The following is a 21321-nucleotide window of genomic DNA, read 5'->3' on the forward strand; positions in this document are numbered from 1 at the left end:
CCCCTTACTAACTCTGAGAAGTCGAGCAAAGACATTTGTAAGAGAGGGAAGTGTCTCATCGTTAAGAAGTTGTGTACGAGCTATCTCATATTCCGGTCTCAACCCAGCCAGAAAACATTGCACTACCACTTGTTCTTCTTGTGCTTGCATCATTTTCACGTCAGTAGGGACAGGAAACATAGCCCTTTTTTCTTCAAAGGTTTGTTTTATCTCTGTATAATATTCGAGCAATGTCTTCTCTTGTATATTTGCTCGATAGATCTTCAATAACAATTCGTGGGCATGAGATAGGTCTTGTTTACTGAATCTGATTGAAGAGCTTATCATCTTTTATGAGCCGTCTTTTTCGAGTTTTATTATCATTTTCTGTTTCCTCAGGTGGATCCTCGATTAAATAGTCTCCCATATCAATGCTGGACACATATCGTTGGATAATCCGCTTCCATTGAATATAATTCCTTTTTCCCAATAATTTCTGATCAGTGATTTTGGTGGAGGAAGTGACAATTTCAGTCACCATCTTCTTACCGTCCTCTGCCATACTGTCTACCGAATAACTTTTAACTCCACAGATTCACAACAATCTCAACACCAAACAACCCAAGCAAACACCACAACTCAAACAACCAGGATTCACAACAACTCTGGTATCACATTTTCCAACTCCAAGCCAACACAAAGGTATAGAGGATTACGAGTGGCTTACTGAATGATCAAACCTGTGGACTTTTGTTGTATGGATACAACTTTCCCTTCCTTCAACGTGAGGTTCCTCAGAATGTTCTGATCAAAGCATATCACAAAGCATTCCCATTTTGACTAAAAAAAAATGATTTACTACACCAAACAACAATCAGAGAAGAGAGAAATGATTTACTGCACCAAACCAACAACAGAGAACAAAGAAGACTGAACAGAATCAGCGCTCGCCGGAAAATAGAAACAGAGGTCAGACGTCGCCAGAAAACAGAGGGAAGAGGTTAGACGTCGCCAGAAAACAGAGGGAAGAGGTTAGACGTCGCCGGAAAACAGAGACGTCGCCGGAAAACAAAGGGAAGAGGTCAGACGTCACTGGAAAACAGAGGGAAGAAATCAAACGTCGTCGAAAAACAGAGGGAAGAGGTCAGACGTCGCCGGAAAACAGAAACACACAAATGGGTTTAGGGTTTACGCGTTCAGAGCTCTGATACCATGTTAACCTTTATATTTCACTAATATCAACAGTATAACCTAACTCAAATATATATACACACTCAATAATTACAAATATACCCTTTACACTATATATATACATAGTTTCCAGCAGGAAGTTAGAAATCACCAACAAATTAAGCATACTTTTCTAGCAGTAGGACAATACAAAAAAATTGAGATTGATTTTCTTTGAGCTTTTTGTGGATAATATACTAGTTTGGAGAAAGACACGTCCTTACTTTTCATTTTGTTCCTTTGAGTGATCGACCAAGCTAAAATCTTTAGAAAAGGAAATGTAGAGCCATCAATTGGGCTTTTAAGTCTTGCAGTTCTTTATTATGGAATTGGAACTTCAATTTTAAGAGAATTTTGAATGAAAGGGAAACGAGAGATTTCATTGAGCTTGTGGAGTTGGCAGGAAATATATGAACATTGATGAGACTAAAAAGGACTGAGGATTACGGAATTTTGAAGCTTTGGCAATTACTCTTGTGAATCCTATTATCAATAATGGGATAATCATTTACCCACCATTCATTAGTCTCAAGACAATATGGAGGTCCACAGTCCCTCCCAAAATCAAAGTATTGTTGTGGGCTTTAGCCAAGACAAAATCAATACTGGAGATGTGATTCAAAGAAGGTATTCTTTGATGTGCCTATCTCCATGTTGGTGTGTGATGTGTAAAAAAGTGTGGAGAGTGCGAATCACCTTATCCTTTATTGTTCTATGGCTTCAAAATTATGGCCTATAGTTTGTAAAAAATCTAGGATATCATATGCTATTCCAAGTTCTTGGAATGCTTTACTTGCAGAGAATGTTTTGGCTTTTGAGAAGGAAAGAAGGCTAAATCTCTTTGGAGATGTGTCGGTTCAACCCTTTTTTGGGTTACATGTGGTGAGAAAGGAGGTGATGATTGTAAGCCTTTATGGGATAGAGTTTGGCTTATTTCTTCAATTTGCGCTTCACTTTCAAAGGAAATGGGCTCTTCTTTTTTCTTCATACATCTTAACTAGGAGGGTGTGTTGGTCTAACTTTGTGTAGTTTGCTTATTTTGGCATAGTGAAGAGAATATTATCTTTGACATATATCTGTTATTGTCTTTTATAGAATTGTCTCCTTTTTCAGATTTTTTGACTCTAGTCCATTGATGCAGCTACCTATGTCTCTTCTTAATATTAGTTTAAACGTTTCTTATCAAAAATAAAAAAATAAAAAAATTGGGCTATCAAGAAAGATTTATTCTGAATGCCTTAGTTCTTTGTGGATCTCTAGTCCATTGATCTACGTACCTCAGTCTCTTCTTTAATTTAGTTTAAATGTTTCTTACCGAAAATTGGGGTATTCAGAAAGATTTATTGTAAATGTTCTTTGATCATCCAATGTCTCCTGTCATCTCACAATTTGTCAAAGAATTCTCCTTAAAGAAAGACTCAAATTAGACAATAATAAAACTGGTCTAAGGAATGGTAAAAGTCCCAGGATATTAAGGGCCATTTGAATGCCATGCTTGCTTTTTATTAAGCATGCCAAAGAATTTGTCCTCCAAAAGAAACCCCTGTATCCACTTCCCTAGCAAGGCCTAGTTATTTTAACTAACCCACACCTAAACCCCTTTACCATAGCAGTCACTGCATTCTAGTTCACTAAATGTTTTTCTCCATTGTAGTAGATAGATACATATATGGATGGACATGAAAAGAGAAATGACCTTGTTCTTCCCAGACTATGCTAAATTCAGTTGGCCATTTTCTTGAATATAGAAGTCTTTTATTGTCATCAGAACTCCGACTTTGTCTAATCAGTGTATATATATATATATATATTGCTAAGAAACAAATATTCTTTGTCTAATCAGTATATTGGTTGGTTGCTTGAACATTCAACTCTTTGGTTTTTTAAGTTTCCAAGATTGATCCAAGTTCATGCTCATCAACTGGGACATGTTCTAAAAGGGCTCCTGTAACTGAAATTTTCAAATCTTATGTGGTCCAAATGAGTGATAAAATATTAATCTAGTTTTGTTTTCTTGTTAGTTTTCTATCTGGCTTTAACTTCTGCCATGATAGCATGAAGTTATGCTGCATTTATTGATATACTTTACTTTTAACTTCATTAACTACTGTTTTAGTTACTTCTCTTGAGATTGTTTGGTTGTTATATGAATCAGGGGCTCTGCAGGATGTTCTCCATTTGCATGATGTGCTTGCTAGAGTAGCATTGGCCAGGTTGTGCCATGCAATAGCTAGAGCTCGGTCTCTCGATGGTAAAGTGTTTAAAATGTTTTTGTATTACATGGGACATGTATTATCCTCAAATGTAAGCAGTAATTGGCATTTTGGGAATTTGGTGTAGAGAGGCCGGACATAAAATCTCAGTTCAACTCAGTACTCTATCAGCTCCTGCTGGATCCCAGTGAACGAGTTTGTTTCGAGGCAATCTTATGTGTATTGGGAAGATCTGATAATACAGATAGGTATTTGTCTGTCTTTTTTAAATGGATTCCCTTTTGTTTTTCTTTAAGTTTCCATTTCGCCAGTTTTAGGTAATTTATGGGCAGAGTTGTTCTGTCTCTGGTTTCATCCCTCCCTTCATCATTATCTTTCTAGAATGCAGTCATCCTTACACTTATGTGCTGTAGGACGGAAGAGCGTGCCGCTGGGTGGTACCGCTTAACTAGGGAAATTCTCAAATTGCCAGAAGCACCTTCTGTATCATCAAAGGGATCTGAGGCAAATGATGCACTTCCACCAAAGTCTTCTAAAGAGAAATCTTCAAAGACAAGGCGTCCACAGCCCCTCATTAAACTTGTAATGAGAAGGTAATTAAAGATCTCCCCAACACCCCACACACCACCCACACCCCCTCTCTCTCTATATATATATTTTCTCTCTCTTTCTTTGAGTAGTAGTCGGTTTATATCTGCTAGGTAAGTTCTGTTGTGTTTTCTCATGTTTGAAGAATATGCTTCAATAATGTGTGGTTTAAAGTAGTACGGTGATCCTGTTCACATTTGGGATTTCTTTAACATGTTTCTTTTCTGCTTTTTATAAGGTTGGAGAGTTCTTTTCGTAGTTTCTCTAGGCCAGTACTTCATGCAGCTGCTAGAGTTGTGCAGGAGATGGGAAAAAGTCGGGCTGCAGCATTCGCTGTAGGTTTACAGGACATTGATGAAGGAGTCCATCTTAATTCATATTCTGAGACGATTGATACACTTGATTCAGATATTAATGAAACCTCACACCCTGAAGGTCTTGTTCTCTGTTTTTTCGTTTTTTTTATGTGTTTAGAGAATATGTTTTCCCTAACATTCAAGAGGATCCTTGATCGTCAAAATTTTTATGTTTTCATATCAAGCAATTTTAAATGGTTGTTTATGGTAGTAAGGGCTCTTCAACTATTGCTTCTTTGAATTAGGTTAGTTTTCTACAATTACACCAACTTCATCTTTCGCAGTGGGTTAAAACTCTAGTTAGAGCTACATGACGTCAAAAAAGAAAGTTTCTTTTGTATCCTTTTTTGGGATTCTTACTTCTTTTCTCAGCAAATTCATTTTGAAATACCACTGAGGCCATTTGTGTTTTCATTTAAAATATTTATGTTCTATGTTTGCTCATCAACTTTTGTGGGACGTCTTTATAACTGCCTCTATTCAAGTCTCTATATTTTTTTTCAACAAAATTATGTTTCTATTTACAAAATATGACATGGCCAACATTAATAAAAATTTGGTCCTCATATGATTTACTAAAGAACATAGTACATTTTGAATTTTCATGTTTATTAGCTACTCCCGTGGTAAATGATTCCTAATTGCAGGTGGGGTCCTTTATTCTGTGTTTTCGTATTATTCTACCCTGTGTAATTGCATATGGGCACTTGATTTTTCTGTTTGATCTTCAACTAGGTGTTCGAAGAACCTCCTCTGTGTCTAATGGAACAGGTAGTAGGGATACAATTACCGGCTTGTTAGCTTCACTGATGGAAGTGGTACGAACGACTGTAGCATGTGAGTGTGTTTATGTTCGGGCAATGGTAATCAAGGCATTAATATGGATGCAAAGTCCATATGAGTCATTTGATGAACTAGGATCAATTATTGCTTCGGAGCTTTCTGATCCAGCTTGGCCAGCAACACTATTAAATGACATTTTGCTCACTTTGCATGCTCGTTTTAAAGTAAGTAATGGACATCCAATCATAGTTAGTGTATTTCCTGGTGCTTATTTTGCTGATTTGGTTAATATAGTATTCGAATTTTATTTTACTTGCAAGGTTCTGAGTTGGTGACTGCTGACTAAACACTAGTGGAGGGAATTAGTAATTTAGATATTTTACTAGTAAATGCTGGTTCTGCTATGTGATCATGACACTTTGACTGGAGTTTATCTTGGCTCAATAAAGCTTGATAAAACTATCTGTGGAGTTTATATGAGCTGTTTATCAGGTTGTGAGTTTTAGACATGATTATAATTTAGTCAATATCAGTTATTTCATAACTGATTGATGAATCAGTTAAGTTGCTGATATTATTGAAAGTTTGTTTAGCTAGCTATAGAGAAAAAGTGGAATCTTTTATGGGGCAGAAGGGTGAGAGCAATGATGATTGATGGAAAGGCTTCGGAACCTCATGCATCCCAAGTCGTAAGGGATTAACTAGATATTGTAGGGTCTGGTCAGTTATGTTTTCTGGACTTATGGGCTTTATTATTCTGTATGAATTATTAAACCATGTATGTCACAACTGTTAAAGCATACTAGAGAGTAGAATAAACATTCACTACAAGGGAAAAATTCAGTTTGTCTTCTGGTTTCAGAGGTTGTTGTTCTGTCCCTTGTTGAATACATTCCCCTTCAACATCAAGCATAAGGCTTGTGATGAGTTAAAATTGTTGGTGGGGTGCTTAACACTTCTATTTTCTTGGGGCAATTTACCCTGTTGAAATGAACTACAAGCCTTGGTTGGGTTGATTGGTCCCACAATTGTACGTGTTAGGTATTAACTAAATTCATTTTCCCTTATTGATGCCGTAACCACTGATAGATCAAATCTTTACTCTTTTTTTTTTTTTTTTCTCCGCTAAGAAACAAAAATTTTGTATCAAGAAAAAGGAAGATATGAAGTAACAAACAGGCTGACTAACAAAAAAAGGACAAGCTGTCCTACAGCCCAAAAATTTCCAAAGCTATACCCGAGAGAAGTCAGCTCAAATCTATAAACAAATGAAACCTTAGCCTAGAAACCGCCTATAGAATAAGATTGACACACCAACTTCCAGCTCACAAGGTGATCTTTCGTTCCTTCTCCAACCCCTTCCCAAAAGGTAATCTCTCAATGGTCTTTTCTAGCCTGTTGGCCTTAGAATTAAGAATCCGGAAACGGAACAGGAAATAGGAAGATTGGATAAAACTGATTGGATTAGGGTCAGCCTCCCACACTTGGATAAGCAATCTTTCCTCCATCCATCCAACCTTTTCTCCAACTTCCACAATACGGGATTCCAAAAAGTCATCATTCTAGGATTCCCTCTTAATAAAGTCTGGCTTAGACGAGCTATTTCCTCTTAATATGGGAACACAAACTTGAAATTGGATAACTTTTAACAGTTAAGATTAGACTTGATAATTTCAAGCTAATACACATTGGGAGCTAATGCGTGTCACATTTTATATGAGCTGCTAAAAATGTACTTATCTAATGGTTTATATAAACCATGTTATCGTTAATATAGATAAAAAAGGGCTGTTGATCCTGACAATATGTTTATAGTATATATTTTTTATGGGCATATGTCTCTATTGTGTCTTTAAATTATTCAAAAGTATCAAAAGTTTTCTGTTTTTGACGGTTAGGGGATATCAGTTGGAATAGCATTGTGGCCTATTTGAAAGACGCACTAGGTCAAAGTAGTAAAACACCAAGGCTCTCTATGTTAAGATGACATAGTTTTCTAAGTTGATTTCAGTATATTGGCCTAGGCATATTCCTGCAATAGCTAACTACCTCAGCTAGTCTTAGGAAGAAGCTGCTTCTATGTTGTATACATGTTCTGTATGAATCTCCTTTAAGATGCTTTAAGAAGCCAGTCTGTCATAAACTTAAGTCAGACTGACAGTGGCATGCACTAATACCTATGTTATTTTCTTACCTTATTGTGTTTGCTTTGGCTTGTTGGAAGTAAAAAAACTTTGATGAATTTCTGACATTTTGAAGGACGAGAAATGCTAGATGTACAAAGAGTCTTTGTACAAAGTGATGTGGCAGCTACCACACTACTAATTTGTGAAAAGAAAGAGAAGATTGATGTGAAACTAGTGGTGTGGCAGCTACCACATCACTTTGTACAAAGACTTTTACAAAGAGTCTTTGTACATTTAGCATTATCCTTTGAAGGACATTAGACCTAGGGGTTACAGGCCAGGCGAAGATAGTTACTTACTATTAATCTTGTTGGTTTGTCAGGCAACTCCAGATATGGCTGTCACACTTCTTGAAATTGCCAGAATCTTTGCTACTAAAGTTCCGGGGAAGATTGATGCTGACGTATTGCAACTGCTATGGAAAGTATGTTTTGGTTCAATCATCAAGTCTAAAACTTTCCATTGCTCAAGTTTTATTTTGTTGTTTTTTCATTCTAAGTGCGTCTCTTCTATTTTGTCAAGCTGGTTTTGTTCTTTTACTTATTAATTGTCCTTTTCTCAGTTTCCTCTTGCTCCCTTAACAACTTTTTTTTTTTTTTTTAAGTTTCCATGTAGTCGCATATGTGGGAAATACACACTTTTCCATTTTTTATTTACAATGGCTTGATCTCTTTACAACAGACTGAATGTTATCATCACCAATGAATTTGCAACACTCCCTCACTTCATTTCCCCAAAAAAATATATGCACACACGAGCACATACATATACTTGCTTATATATGAGTAACTGTCTCATCCTTTATTTCTGAATTTTAGACATGCCTTGTTGGAGCTGGTTCTGACGGAAAACACACAGCTTTGGAAGCAGTTACTATAGTGCTTGACCTACCACCACCGCAGCCTGGGTCAATGTTTGGGCCTCTGTCGGTAGATAGGGTGTCTGCATCTGATCCAAAGTCAGCTCTTGCATTACAGAGATTAGTCCAAGCTGCAGTAAGTATCTTAGTAATCAATTGAATTGCTTGATGTGCATCAATTACTGTTGGTTTGAAATACACCATTGATTTATGTTTATTGCATTAATTGCTGGAAAAATAAACTTGCAGGTATGGTTCTTAGGAGAAAATGCAAATTATGCTGCTTCTGAATATGCTTGGGAATCTGCAACTCCTCCTGGTACTGCATTGATGATGTTAGATGCAGATAAAATGGTTGCTGCTGCTAGTTCTCGCAACCCTACTCTTGCTGGTGCTTTGACTCGACTTCAGAGGTGTGCTTTTAGTGGCAGCTGGGAGGTATAACTTTTGGCATGCTGGTCTTCCTGTGATTATATTTTTTGCTTTCTGTAACTTAGGAAAGAGAGTAAGTTAAACATTGTATGTATCCGACCCAAGCCTACCAGTAAGTGGCTGATTCCATGTTGTCATCCCTAAAATGAGTAGCAGATAGAGGTTGGAGTGGTAATGGTTTCTAGAATAATGATTTATTTAATAATTCTAATTGACCAAGCTCTATAGATAGCTCTTGCACATGCAGGAGTCTTATTAACTAATTGTGTGTCTTATCACATGTCTAGTAGGTGGATAAGTTCTCAGTTTGTTACCAGAATATATTTTACTGTAACAAATAGGCATAACTGTTGATTGAAGATGCTTTCCTTCTTGTTTATGTGTACTTCAGGTTCGCATTGTTGCTGCTCAAGCTCTTACGACCATGGCAATCAGATCTGGTGAGCCTTTCAGGCTGCAGATCTATGAATTTTTGCATGCTTTAGCTCATGGTGGTGTGCAGTCACAATTTTCAGAGATGCATCTCAGTAATGGGGAAGATCAAGGAGCCAGTGGTACAGGCCTTGGAGTGTTGATAAGTCCCATGATAAAGGTTCTTGATGAAATGTACCGAGCGCAAGATGACCTGATCAAGTAAGACATGCGAACTTTGTGTTGCTTTTATTTTTATTTATTTTTTCTTTTTGTTGAACTAAGTATTTTTTTCAATGTTTTTTGATAATCAGGGACATACGCAATCATGATAACGCCAAAAAAGAATGGACAGATGATGAGCTTAAGAAACTGTATGAAACACATGAGCGGTTATTAGATCTTGTTTCACTGTTTTGCTATGTTCCAAGAGCAAAATATCTTCCATTGGGCCCGATTAGGTAAATATTTGCTTGTAGATTGTTTTTATCTTTATTTTTTCAATTTTTTGTTTTATTTTGATTTTATTCCCTTGAAATTGTTCAACAGTGCAAAACTTATTGACATCTACCGTACACGGCATAATATAAGTGCATCCTCTGGTTTGAGTGATCCAGCAGTTGCCACTGGAATTTCTGACCTTATTTATGAATCTGCTAAACCGGCACCTGCTGAGCCTGATACACTTGATGATGACCTTGTAAATGCATGGGCAGCAAACCTTGGTGACGATGGCCTGTTGGGAAACAATGCGCCAGCCATGAACAGGGTAAAACTTCATTATGTTATGGTGAAATTTGGATAACATACTATCTTTCTCTCCTTTCTTTGGAAGAATTATGATTTGAAATATGTTTAGTTTTAATAGTAATTAAATCCATTGGGTTAATGTCTGAAGAACCATCTTATAGAAGAGCTAAAAAATTGAAAAATCAGTAAATTTAGAAAACAAAGTGTGCTTGTTGGTCTTCCTTTCATGCACATAAAGGCTCCTGTAAGTGTAGTTTCAGGAGTTTGTCATATTCAAGTAAGTTAAATTCTAAGAAACTTCATTATCCATCTTTTTTGGTTAGGAGTAGTAAGTAGATTCTGGTTTTTAGGATTTGTCATGCCATATGCTATTCTTTTTTTTTTTCCTGGGTTTCTTTTTACACAGGCCCATGATACTTTTTCTAACGCTATAGCTCCTTTTAGATAGGTTATTTTCGTAGTAGTGGATTTCTGATCCAGTATCTAAGGTTTTTTTTTTTTTCACATTAATATACTACATTTCCTATATATATATAAATTCTCTATTGGCAAATACAAATTTCTATGGAACTTTGTTACACTCTCCTTCAGCACAATGTATGCTGGACTTTAAGGGATTTTATCATTGCCTTCTTTTATTTATTTTATTTTTACCATATGAAAAGTTGATCATTATTTAAGCAAAAGAAAGAATTTAATGAGCATTCCAACTATGACCAGGAATTTTAGGAACATCAGTATCTCTCTCTCTCTTTCTTTTTTCTTTTTTTTTTTTGGGAATACAGTGTAGCAGAAATGTTGACTGGCTTTTTCATCCCATTGCTCATAGAGTTCCTGTTGAGTCGAAATGTAAAGCAGAGTTTTACTTCTCTTTGAAGTGCAATAGAGTTGAAATCTCACAAAATTGGATCAGGTGTCCACGAGAACAGAAGCAAAAACAGCCCATTCTCATTTTCTTATTGTTCTGAAGCTTGCATTGACATGAATTTAATAAAAATTGTGTTAATTTAAAACTTGTGACAGTACAAGCAAACACACTCACACATGCTTTCATGATGCATGCATATATTTTATAATAGTACACACCCATGAACAAGGTATACATTTCTGATGTGCAGAAAATAGAAGACTCAAGAATACATTGCTAATCCTCCAAAATTTTTGGTAGAGCATCAAAGCTGCTTATGCGTGTTGTTTTTCCAATTATTTTGCTTTCACCACAAATTATCTTTCTATTTTTTTTTTTAAATTTTAGTGGAGAGAGAATTTTGACTTGTGTATTTTAATATTTACCTGTTTGGAGAGATAGTGGCTTTGCTGATCATACAATTTGCTGTGGCTAGTGGCTACTGAAAATCCTTATCTATTTAAATATAACTGTAACTTTAAACTTTCTGAAAAATATGCTACGGCATAACTCCTCTTAGATTAGAGAAATGTTGGAATCTTTAATTGGAGCTCTCATGGATGGACTTCTGCTGTGGTGAGCTAACAATAACACAAACAGTCGAGAATGTCCAGCATCTTTAGGATTGCAAACTATATTATGCTTTTGCTTGCACACTGCTCATGTAATCTGCTATGTAATGGACTCAGATTTTTTTATTTTGCCTCTTGCATGTGGAGATTGTGTTTCATGCAGCCTTGAGAATTACCTCTATTTCTTGCCTGGTTCCTTTTTTTTTTTTTTTTTTTTTTTTTTCCCCTCTATTAAAATGGTTATTGGTTGAAGCGGTTACTAACGTTTAGGCTAACTTAATATAAGCTGTGCTCGCATATGCTCAAAGTATTAACATTAGTTTTTCTTCTGAGTGTTATGCTACTCATCAATGTTTAAAGTGAAGAATCTTATTATCTTTACTCCATGGTAGGTTAATGAATTCCTCGCTGGTGCTGGTACGGATGCTCCTGATGTTGATGAGGAGAATATCATCTCTAGACCTTCAGTTAGTTATGATGATATGTGGGCTAAGACTCTTTTAGAGTCTTCAGAGTTAGAGGTACAAAAGTTTATTTATTTATTTTTTGTCCATGGACACAGCATAAAATGGATTCAAATCTTGGAAGTAAAGCCTACTTAAATAAACTTATCTGCTGATTGTGTTTTTCTAATCTCCAGGAGGATGATGTGAACTCTGGTTCATCTTCCCCAGATTCAGCTGGATCAGTTGAAACTTCTATATCATCGCACTTTGGTGGAATGAGTTACCCTTCATTGTTCAGTTCAAAGCCATCTACCTATGGGGCTTCACAACCCTCGGTATATTTGAATAATTAAATTTATTTTCAATTGCTATACTAAATATGTAGTTTCTGTGTGGTTTGAGTAAGTTTTAGAAGTTCGATCAGTTTCATAACTTTTCATTTATATCATATTGATAGTTTGGAAAGATGAATGGTAGAGTTTGGAGAAGTTGGTATAATTAAAAGTCTTGCTATTTATGTGAATCTAAACACAGATTCAAACATTTAACACAAAATAAATTGTCATATGTTTGATAGAATTGAATCATGGATTTCAACTAAATTCAGGCAATAAATGCTTAAATTTATGCCTATTACATTACCACTTGGCCCAAAAGCTTAAGTTAACTTGTAAAGGTCCAACAATAGTATTATGGAATCTAATTTTCCTGAATTTTTGTGTTAATCAGAATGGTATTGTTTCCTGATTCTTGAACATGTGTTACTGAATTAATACATACAGATTGTTATAAGCCTACCCTTGGATATCAAGATTGCCATGGAAAATATCTTGTTATATGAAACAAAAAATTAAGTTGGTTTCCATCTTACATATATTGTGTTTAACAGGAAAGGCCAAGCAAGTTTTCGTCGGGTTATGGTTCTCCAGTAAGTATTCATGATCTCTCATCAATCTAATCTAGTATCTAATGATTTTAGTTAAAGTTCTGATCTTTGAAAATGCTTTCAGATTAGGGAGGAGCCTCCACCATACACATCACCTGCCATGCAAAGGTACGAGTCATTTGAGAACCCGTTAGCTGGTGGATTGCAGAGTTTTGAGTCTCAAGATGATGGGCGATCATCATCTGGGAATCAGCAGTTTGGGACAGCACTTTATGACTTCACTGCTGGTGGAGATGATGAGGTAGGTTCCCTCTTTTTTTGCCCTTAGAAGTTAGAGGGGCAGCTTCAATGTTTGAGAAATATTTTACTGTCCAAAGTTTCAGCATTTATACTTGTTTGTTGCTAGTGCCTCTAGTCTAGGGGTTAATATCTGATATATGCATATGTATTGTATCCTAAGGTCAAATGTGTAGTCTACTGGATGAAGATGTTTCAGCATTTTACACAATTGGTTATTATGGCCTTTTTTTCGTACAATGCATTTCTTGTGTTGATATATAGAAGTCTATACATTGCTTGGTTTAGGGGCAAATGTTTATGGGATTAACTAATCGTTTTTCTTCCTTGCAGTTAAATTTGACGGCAGGAGAAGAGGTCGAAATTGAGTATGAAGTTGATGGATGGTTTTATGTAAGTCAACAGAATAAGAACATTCAACTTTGAGAAAAGAAATCGGTTCTTTGTAGCTCATCTGTTTTCTGCTATCTGGGTAGAAAGAAATTTAACAATAGTTTATCTTATTAGACCACATCATTGATGCATTTGAATGCCAGATTTTTGTTTTTGGTTCTTTTCTTCTCTGTTTCAGCAAGCTAAATTTGTCATCTGACCAAACTAAGCTCATATGTGTGAGAAGAGCAAAAATCATATTTGTATCAAATCATGGAACCGGCTAACGTGCTATCATTCTATTTGCAGGTGAAGAAGAAACGCCCTGGAAGGGATGGCAAAATGGCTGGGCTAGTACCTGTCCTCTATGTCAATCAATCTTGAAGTGTCATGCCATGATACACCAAACGTTCATCTTTTTGGTCTGTTTTCTGAGCCATTTATTGCCTGAAAATTTTGTGGGAGCTTTCTTATATTCTTTTTGTGTCATCATTATTGAAGATATTGCTTGCTAGGAGATACGGTCTGCTGGAGCTCTGTGCCTAGAGTTTTTTGTTCGTTATGTTTCTCATTCTTAATATTCAAGCTGCGGAGATCATGTAGGAGATCAGCGTGTCAATATTCTGTTGTTTGTATCATTTTTACCATGTAAATGTTATAATTAATATTTATAGAAGTTTAGATGTAGTGACTGTAACAGGAGTGAATCAGTATAGTAATATTATCTAATTATTGACTTATTTGACAAAATGGATGGTATGAGCTTACTCCAAGTCGGGGGAAATGAGTGAGCGCTTAACCCTGAGATGCTTTTCTCGACTCTCTAGGACTAGGACTGCCAGAGTTATCAAACAACAATTTGGGAGTTTCTATTATTCTCTAGAATTTGAGTTGACAAACTTGATAAGTTTACAATTGGATGGAATGATCCCTAGAAACCATGTTTAATAGTATCTCATTAGTTTTGTTCCTCCAATGCTTGTGAAATTGAGAAGAGAAAATTACTTATACCACCTTATTTTAAGCCTGAAATTAAGAAATAAACCACTTTCAAATTGATTTGTAGGCTAGACTTTTCCTAATATTTTAGACAATTTTGCCCTTAAGAAGTAACCCTATTACTTACATTGATCTCTTCTCGTCTCAGCTCCGTTTCTATCAAAACCTACTCCATCTCACTTTTAATTTAACCAACCTTTGGCACCCTAAGTACAAATACATTGCCGAACTCTAAATTTGACACATAGAAAATATGTTTTCATCAAGTATAGGGGTATTTTTTCATATATAGATTTATGTTGTTTCTTTTTTTAAGTAAAATAATTCATATTCCCAAAAAATCGAGCTAAGTTTACTTGAAATGGAGATCAATTCAAAATTGATTCCCAAAAAATTTGAACTCGAGTGGCTTTGATCAATGTTTTAAAACCCGGCCTGGTCGGTTGAACCCATTCGATCGGGAACTGGCCACTGAGTCAGGTCGAGCTGACCTTAAAATCGGGGGTGTGAATTCACCTGGTGTGACCCATGATTGGATCGAGGTCACTATAGCAACCCGCTGGTCCAATTCCCCAAAACCTGGTGAATCCTAATTTCAAACCGTGGTGACTTTTGGTAGCGTTCAACTGTCAAACAAGAATTAGGGTTAGGAGGTTTTGAAGGGTGGATCATGGTGAGTCGAGAGGTATTGTTCGACTAAGTTTTAGCCATCGGAGTCATTGGAATTTGGCTAAAAAATGGTGAAACCTTAGCTTTGGATTGCCGACAATTGGTGGGTGGAATGGCTTGGGAACTTTGGGGGTTTTGTAGGGGAGTAGATGGTGAGTCTAAGGGTGGTAGTGGTTGGATTTATCGTCACTCAAAACGGTCGGAATCTGGCAAAGGACAGTCAATCGACGCAGTTGTCGTGGTTGGCAATCGGCGAGTGATGAGAGGAGATAAAATGTAGGGTTTTGAAGAGGAGAGGATGGGGGTTATAGTGGTGGTGACGAGGGTGATTTTGGGTTAGAAAACAACCAAAAAAAGGGGAAAAAAGGTTGATGTCGATGCATGCTAACGTGTGTCTGAAACAACAAAGCTAATGTGTGTCAAAAATAAAAAAATTTGAATTTTTTTTATGTTGACATCACCGGTTTGACTCGTTGTTCAAACTAGTCAACCTGAGATTCGACCACTTTACTGGGTTTAGCCCTAGATTGGTTTTTAAAGCATTGGCTCTGATGACTAGACTCAAGCTAGCTGGAGTGAGCTTACATAAGTTGTTGCAGTTTAGTCACTCGAGCTACTCAAGTCCAAATTGTTAGATTTCCATTTCCCAAATTATTAATTGGTTTTATTTTAGAAAAATTGTAAAATAGCTAATAATTAAGTATGTTTGATAAAATTACTTGCAAATATACATTTTGTATTCAATTAGGTATAATGACGTCTCTTTTTCGTATTACGAACTTGTTGTATTCAATACAAAACTTTTTAGAATTAATTTTTTTTTTTTTTAGTACATTGAATCTAAATTTATGAGAATTTGTATAGTCAATGAAATTAATCTGACAGTATAACAAAAAAAGAAAAAAAGAAAAAAGAAAAAGAAAAAAAGAAGGTATATAACTAGTAATCATTATTTCTTAATTTTGATGCAAGTGATTAATAAGGTTATTTGTCTATAGAGTACATACAATCATAGTTGTTAGTATCATACAATACCCAATACGTATTATACGATACGATTCGATACAGGTCACCTACGATACGTATCAGAGAGTGTATCCTAAACCATTCGATACGTTAATATGTATCCTACGATATGATACGTATTCGTTCTTATCCTTAAAAATATTGATATAAATCGATACGATTTTATTAATTTGGGCCAAAGGTCCAAAAAAAAATTCGGATCAAAACTGGGTCACCCAACCCGATTCACTAAAACTTGTCCAAATTTACCTATTTTGCATGGAGAAAGTGAAGAGGAATATAAATTGCCCATTTTACATGATAATAATAATATAAGTGGAGATATAGATGTTGACATTGATCTTGAAATTTTGTGATTAATTTTGATTATATAATACCGTAATTTAAAGTCAATAATATCACAAAATTCTTAATTAATCTTGGGGATTATATTAATTTTCAGAAAATTTTGATTATTTTATTAATTTTTTTGAAAAAGGCGCATCTTACGATACGATACGATACGATACGCTATACACGATTTAAAAAATTAGGTTTTCGATACACTATACGATATACGATTTGATAACCATGCATACAATGTCTACCACCATTCTCACTTTGGCTGGGTACGATGGTGAGTGGAAAACGTCGTCTGATAATGGGAGGACATTCACTAAATTCCTTAAAGCTATTTATGAGGTCGTGGATATAAATCCTGAAGAATTTAAGATCTAGCTAGCTTCTTGTTATAAAACCCATTTTCCATCTAACGAAAACACAATGTCCAATTCTTTCTTTCATGCCTGACATGTATATCCTAAGTTAGTTGGAGAAGTTGCAGTGGTGCCACCATTTAAGTCGGGAAGTGGTAGTAACCAATTGAGTTGTGTTGTTCCTTCTATCATACGATATGAATATGAACAATACAAGAGAATCAAGACAAGGTACTGTGCATTACCTCACAGTCCTTTTGTGCACGAGACTGGATGATATTCCCAATGATGATTCTTTGACTTACTATGTGTCATGGGTCTGATTTTCGGAAGACAACTTATGGTGATATGGGAAGATATTCTAATGATGTTGGGGACTATCAATAACAACAAGATTATATTATGCGTCTAGTGAATGAAATAGCCGACGTGGTCTATATTCCTCTAGTATTTTTGATGAGAGTGAATTTCAGGTTTTCACCAGAAATACATGATGTAATTGATGCTTCCTCTGAAATTAATGTACCAACCATGATATAGTTTGAAAGATAATTGCTACCAACCAAGAGTTAAAAGAATACTCTCACTCTTTGTGCCATAAAAACTAAGTATCAATTCAAGATAATTAAATCGACTAAGAGTTTATATGAAGTTAAATGTATTGACGAGTCATATAAATTGTGAGTTTGACCTCTCCCTTTGTGGCCGAATGACAAACCCTTTAGTCATTGGGGTTAGCTAATTCAGGAGTTTTGTATTCGAGTCACAGGAGAGATATCTATTATATTTGTGCAATTATCTTGGTTTATTGAGCTTGTAGAATGTTTGTGGTTGAGTTTGTCCCATTAACTTGTTGGAGTGTGATTGTTTTGAGTTGTGTCGTATGTTGGAAGAGTAGATGTACTCATGATTTCTACCAAATAAATTCAGTGTTAAACAAATTCAAGTAATGGTACAAAGATACAGGATATTAATACAATTTAAAAATAATAATATTATACAAATTCAAGTAGATGTTCTTAATCTTAGACTACTTGGTCAAGGGAACAATTAAAAAATAATAAGATGAGATCGAGTTATGTTAGTCTTATAAGGAAGGCACTTCTTGGATTAGAATTGTTTGTTTTGAGCTTCCTTAATTGTCTCCTTAAGCTCGCTTTACACTTCCCTTGCAGAAACGTATGGAGTTCTAACTCTAGTTTGTTTCAAACACACAAGTATTACTTCACCAACTAAACGTTCATCCATTTCTTAAAATAATATTATATCCATGCTTTGTGAGGACAAAGCCGAACTGGAAGCCCCTTTTCTGGTACCGGCATTGGAAAATCAATTATTATTTTTTCATGGGGAACAACTTTCTCCCACTTGAATCTTTTCACCAAATTGTGAATGAAAACAAGTATCTCCAAACGAGCATATTCTCTTCCAGGGCACATCCTAGGACCTCCACCAAAGGGAACAAATGTGAAAGGAGCGGGTCCTTCTCCTTCGAATCTACTCGGCTCAAATTTCTCCGGTTGGATGAAGTTTTCTGGATTTCTATGCGTTGAGTTAGCACTCCAATATATCTGTATACATGCATGCACAATCAAAACCAAAATTGAATTTACATTCACTCATACGCTCGAAGCCAGGATTTGGTTTTGGTGGGGGCAAAGAAACAAATTTTAAATATAAAAAGTTATTCATAAAAATCTTCTTTTTAGAACATTAAAAGAAACAAAATTAAGAATATATTTGAGATTTGAGAACAAAATAAAATAAAAGTGGTGATAATAATAGGATTTTAGGTTACTTTAAAAAATAGAATAACCGGGTGAGCATCAATTAATTTGTTTTTCAAAGTTAGTGGGGGCATGACCCCCACTCACCCCTTAGTGGCTCTTTCCCTGTTCATCCATATACTTAATTTGGAGAATTTGGATTTGAGATTTGAGATTATCTAACTTACTTTCCAGCCTTTTGGAATGAAGAAGCCATTGAAAATAAAGTCACTTATAGCTTCCCTGAATGCACCTTGGATTGGTGGCGCTAGTCTCATCACTTCACAGGCCACATTCCATGAATATTTCATCTTTTGGATGTCATCCCAGTTCAGCAATTCACCTTCACATTTTAACTTGGCAATCTCCATTTGTTCTATATATATATTGAACATAACTAAGGTTAGCTTAATTTGAAAACAATATTAGATTATTATATAGGGCGTCAGATTAAAGAGAAAAATTTATATGGGACAATATAAAGGTATGAATAGTTAATTTCAAAACCATCTCTCATGGTGGTGCTTATTTGTGAATGATAATGAATGGTTATTTATAAATCATGGTGTTGGGTGGATGATTATGTCATTGGAAGTGAGACAGTAAGACTATCCCATATAAGTAATCAAAGAGGAAAATAGAAATATTAATGCATATATACCCTCGAAAACTTTGTGATAAACATGAGGGAGCTCGGCGAGAAACTTGACAATGAAAGTACAAGTAGCACTAGCAGTATCATGTCCACCCACTAATAATCCTATAATCTTATCAGCAATATCCATTTCATTCATGAACTCTCCATTCTCATCACTTGTCAACAGCATATGTGACAATATATCTTGCGTTGGTGATGCCTTTCCCTCTGCAAGATCAAATTTTCTTTGTCTTATGATCTTTATCATCTCTATCCTTATAAAATTGGCCGCCTTTATGGCGCGGCTGAACTTGGTTCCAGGCAAATCAATAGGCATAGAAATGATTCCAGAAGCCACACAATGAAAAGGCCCCAGTAATCTCGCAACATGGTAAGGGTCATCTATACTCAAAAACAGACGACAAGCTAACAAGAAAGGTGTAGTTTTTTGTAAGAGAGAAGACTAATATTCAATTTTGTTTTCCCAATCATCGTGAAGTGTCTTGAGATATGATCCAGATACTAATTTCTCTGAAGGCTTCGGGTTAAAAATGTGGAAGGATTTTAAAGCGCATTTTTTTAGCTTCATCTTTGGAAGAGGTTTGAAAAGAAGATGGGAAGATTTTGTAAACGGAGTCGGCCACCATGATATGACATTCTTATTTTCGTTAGAGAACAAGAATTTGTGTGATGCCAGCGCCACAAAAGACGGCGATGGGTTCACCTAAAAGGTTGGTTTTGAATACATGCGAAGAGTATTTTGTGATGCATCGATATGAATTTTCAGGGTGGCCTTTCCTTCCTGGAGAAGAAGTGGAGGGTTTCGCCGATGAATGGAAGACCAATCTTTCCTGGAGGAAGATTTGGAGAGAGTATTTGGAGCTGTGGAGGTAGAAGAAGAAGAACAAGAGAGAGTAAGAAAAGAGGCAAAGAGGAAGAGGAGTGTTAGGAAGAATTGCTCCTATTTTGAGAGTGTTTTCAAGGGAATTTTCGTTGGAATTTATAAGCATGCATTCTTATAACGTCAGGTAATATGATTGATGCGCCATGCTATTTTGAGGACCGTCCCAAGGTTACCACCACTCATTTCGAAATTTCTCAAAACCTTACCTCATATTTCCACTTTTTTCAACTATCTCCCCGGGACACTATATTTAACACTCAAATAAATCTTCAACACGGAAATTGCATAATTTATACCAACTTATTTCCAGTTAAAAAAATAGATATGCAATCCTTGAATCGATTAATTTCATCGTACTGGAGATGGACTTGGAGGCACATCTGATAAGATAGGGTAACTGTGGGTGACCACCAAAAAAATCTGATCATATATTTTTATTCTAAATTATTGTTTATTAGTATCAAAATGTTAAAAAATTTAAATTCTTTTTGGGAGAACTATTTTCAAAATTACACTTTTCCCCATTAATCAGGTCCATTAATGTTTTATCTTAATATTTGACTGAAAGACGAAAATACTCTTAAATATTGACTTTATAAATTTTTTATTTTTTTAATCAGTCAAAAAGTCCAATATTAAAAAGTCAAAAAGAAAAAAATTAATCCAAACTAAAAAGTTATTGTAATACTATGAAATTGTTTAAAGTTAAACGACTTAATAATATTATTATAATGTCATCAATATTCTAGTACTGTTATTTAATAATATCACAAGTTATTTTATGGAAAATGATATTGACAACATAATATAATGTTTTCATTTTTAATTAACATAGAAAATCTTCATAAATTATGAAAGATTAACAGCCAAGAAGCTCTTTTACTAAGTTACTATAATGTATTAGCCATCAAATAGACTTAGACCAAGTTCTTTATACATGTTTGTCACGTAATTAGAATCCAAATAATTCCTAGTTAATTAAATAATTAAAGGAAAAAATGTATCTTTACATTGAACTAATAAAAAATCAAGTAAAGACCTTGATTTAACTAATTTTATATATAATAAACTAATTAAGAAATAAAAAATTTAAGGGTATTTTCATTTTAGTCAAATATTAATAGAAAACACTAACAGAACCTAAAGTGTCATTTCGAAATGACAGGTAGAAAAGTATCATTTCGCAAACCTGGGTGGGAAAATGTCATCTTCCTTTTTCTTTTTACAATTTTTTATGTAAAAGTTAAAGTGAAATTATATATTTCTTTTTTTTTTCAAAATTTATATAAATATTTTTTATGTTAGTTTTGTGAGATGCAAAAAATCTACCGTCATGAAATAGAGTCTGATCCCGTGAG

General features: G+C 35.1%; 1 protein-coding gene and 1 pseudogene across 1 annotated transcript in view; one reads left to right on the plus strand and one right to left on the minus strand.

The window, feature by feature from the left end:
- Positions 1-14004, plus strand: part of LOC116119445 — a 29736-nt gene extending 15732 nt beyond the window's left edge. The window contains exons 9-25 of the mRNA XM_031405395.1: positions 3365-3460; positions 3550-3670; positions 3836-4015; positions 4249-4445; positions 5102-5373; positions 7658-7759; positions 8154-8330; positions 8444-8632; positions 9018-9259; positions 9352-9498; positions 9587-9806; positions 11659-11787; positions 11907-12047; positions 12602-12640; positions 12723-12899; positions 13229-13288; positions 13577-14004. Coding sequence (XP_031261255.1) covers positions 3365-3460; positions 3550-3670; positions 3836-4015; positions 4249-4445; positions 5102-5373; positions 7658-7759; positions 8154-8330; positions 8444-8632; positions 9018-9259; positions 9352-9498; positions 9587-9806; positions 11659-11787; positions 11907-12047; positions 12602-12640; positions 12723-12899; positions 13229-13288; positions 13577-13651 — 2564 coding nt within the window. The 3' untranslated portion in view covers positions 13652-14004. The remainder of the gene's footprint in view (positions 1-3364; positions 3461-3549; positions 3671-3835; positions 4016-4248; positions 4446-5101; positions 5374-7657; positions 7760-8153; positions 8331-8443; positions 8633-9017; positions 9260-9351; positions 9499-9586; positions 9807-11658; positions 11788-11906; positions 12048-12601; positions 12641-12722; positions 12900-13228; positions 13289-13576) is intronic.
- Positions 14005-17918: 3914 nt separating this feature from the next.
- LOC116119446 lies at positions 17919-20146 on the minus strand (annotated as a pseudogene).
- Positions 20147-21321: the final 1175 nt, after the last annotated feature.

The sequence above is a fragment of the Pistacia vera genome, unplaced genomic scaffold, assembly GCF_008641045.1.
Source record: "Pistacia vera cultivar Batoury unplaced genomic scaffold, PisVer_v2 Contig89, whole genome shotgun sequence".
Taxonomy (NCBI): domain Eukaryota; kingdom Viridiplantae; phylum Streptophyta; class Magnoliopsida; order Sapindales; family Anacardiaceae; genus Pistacia; species Pistacia vera.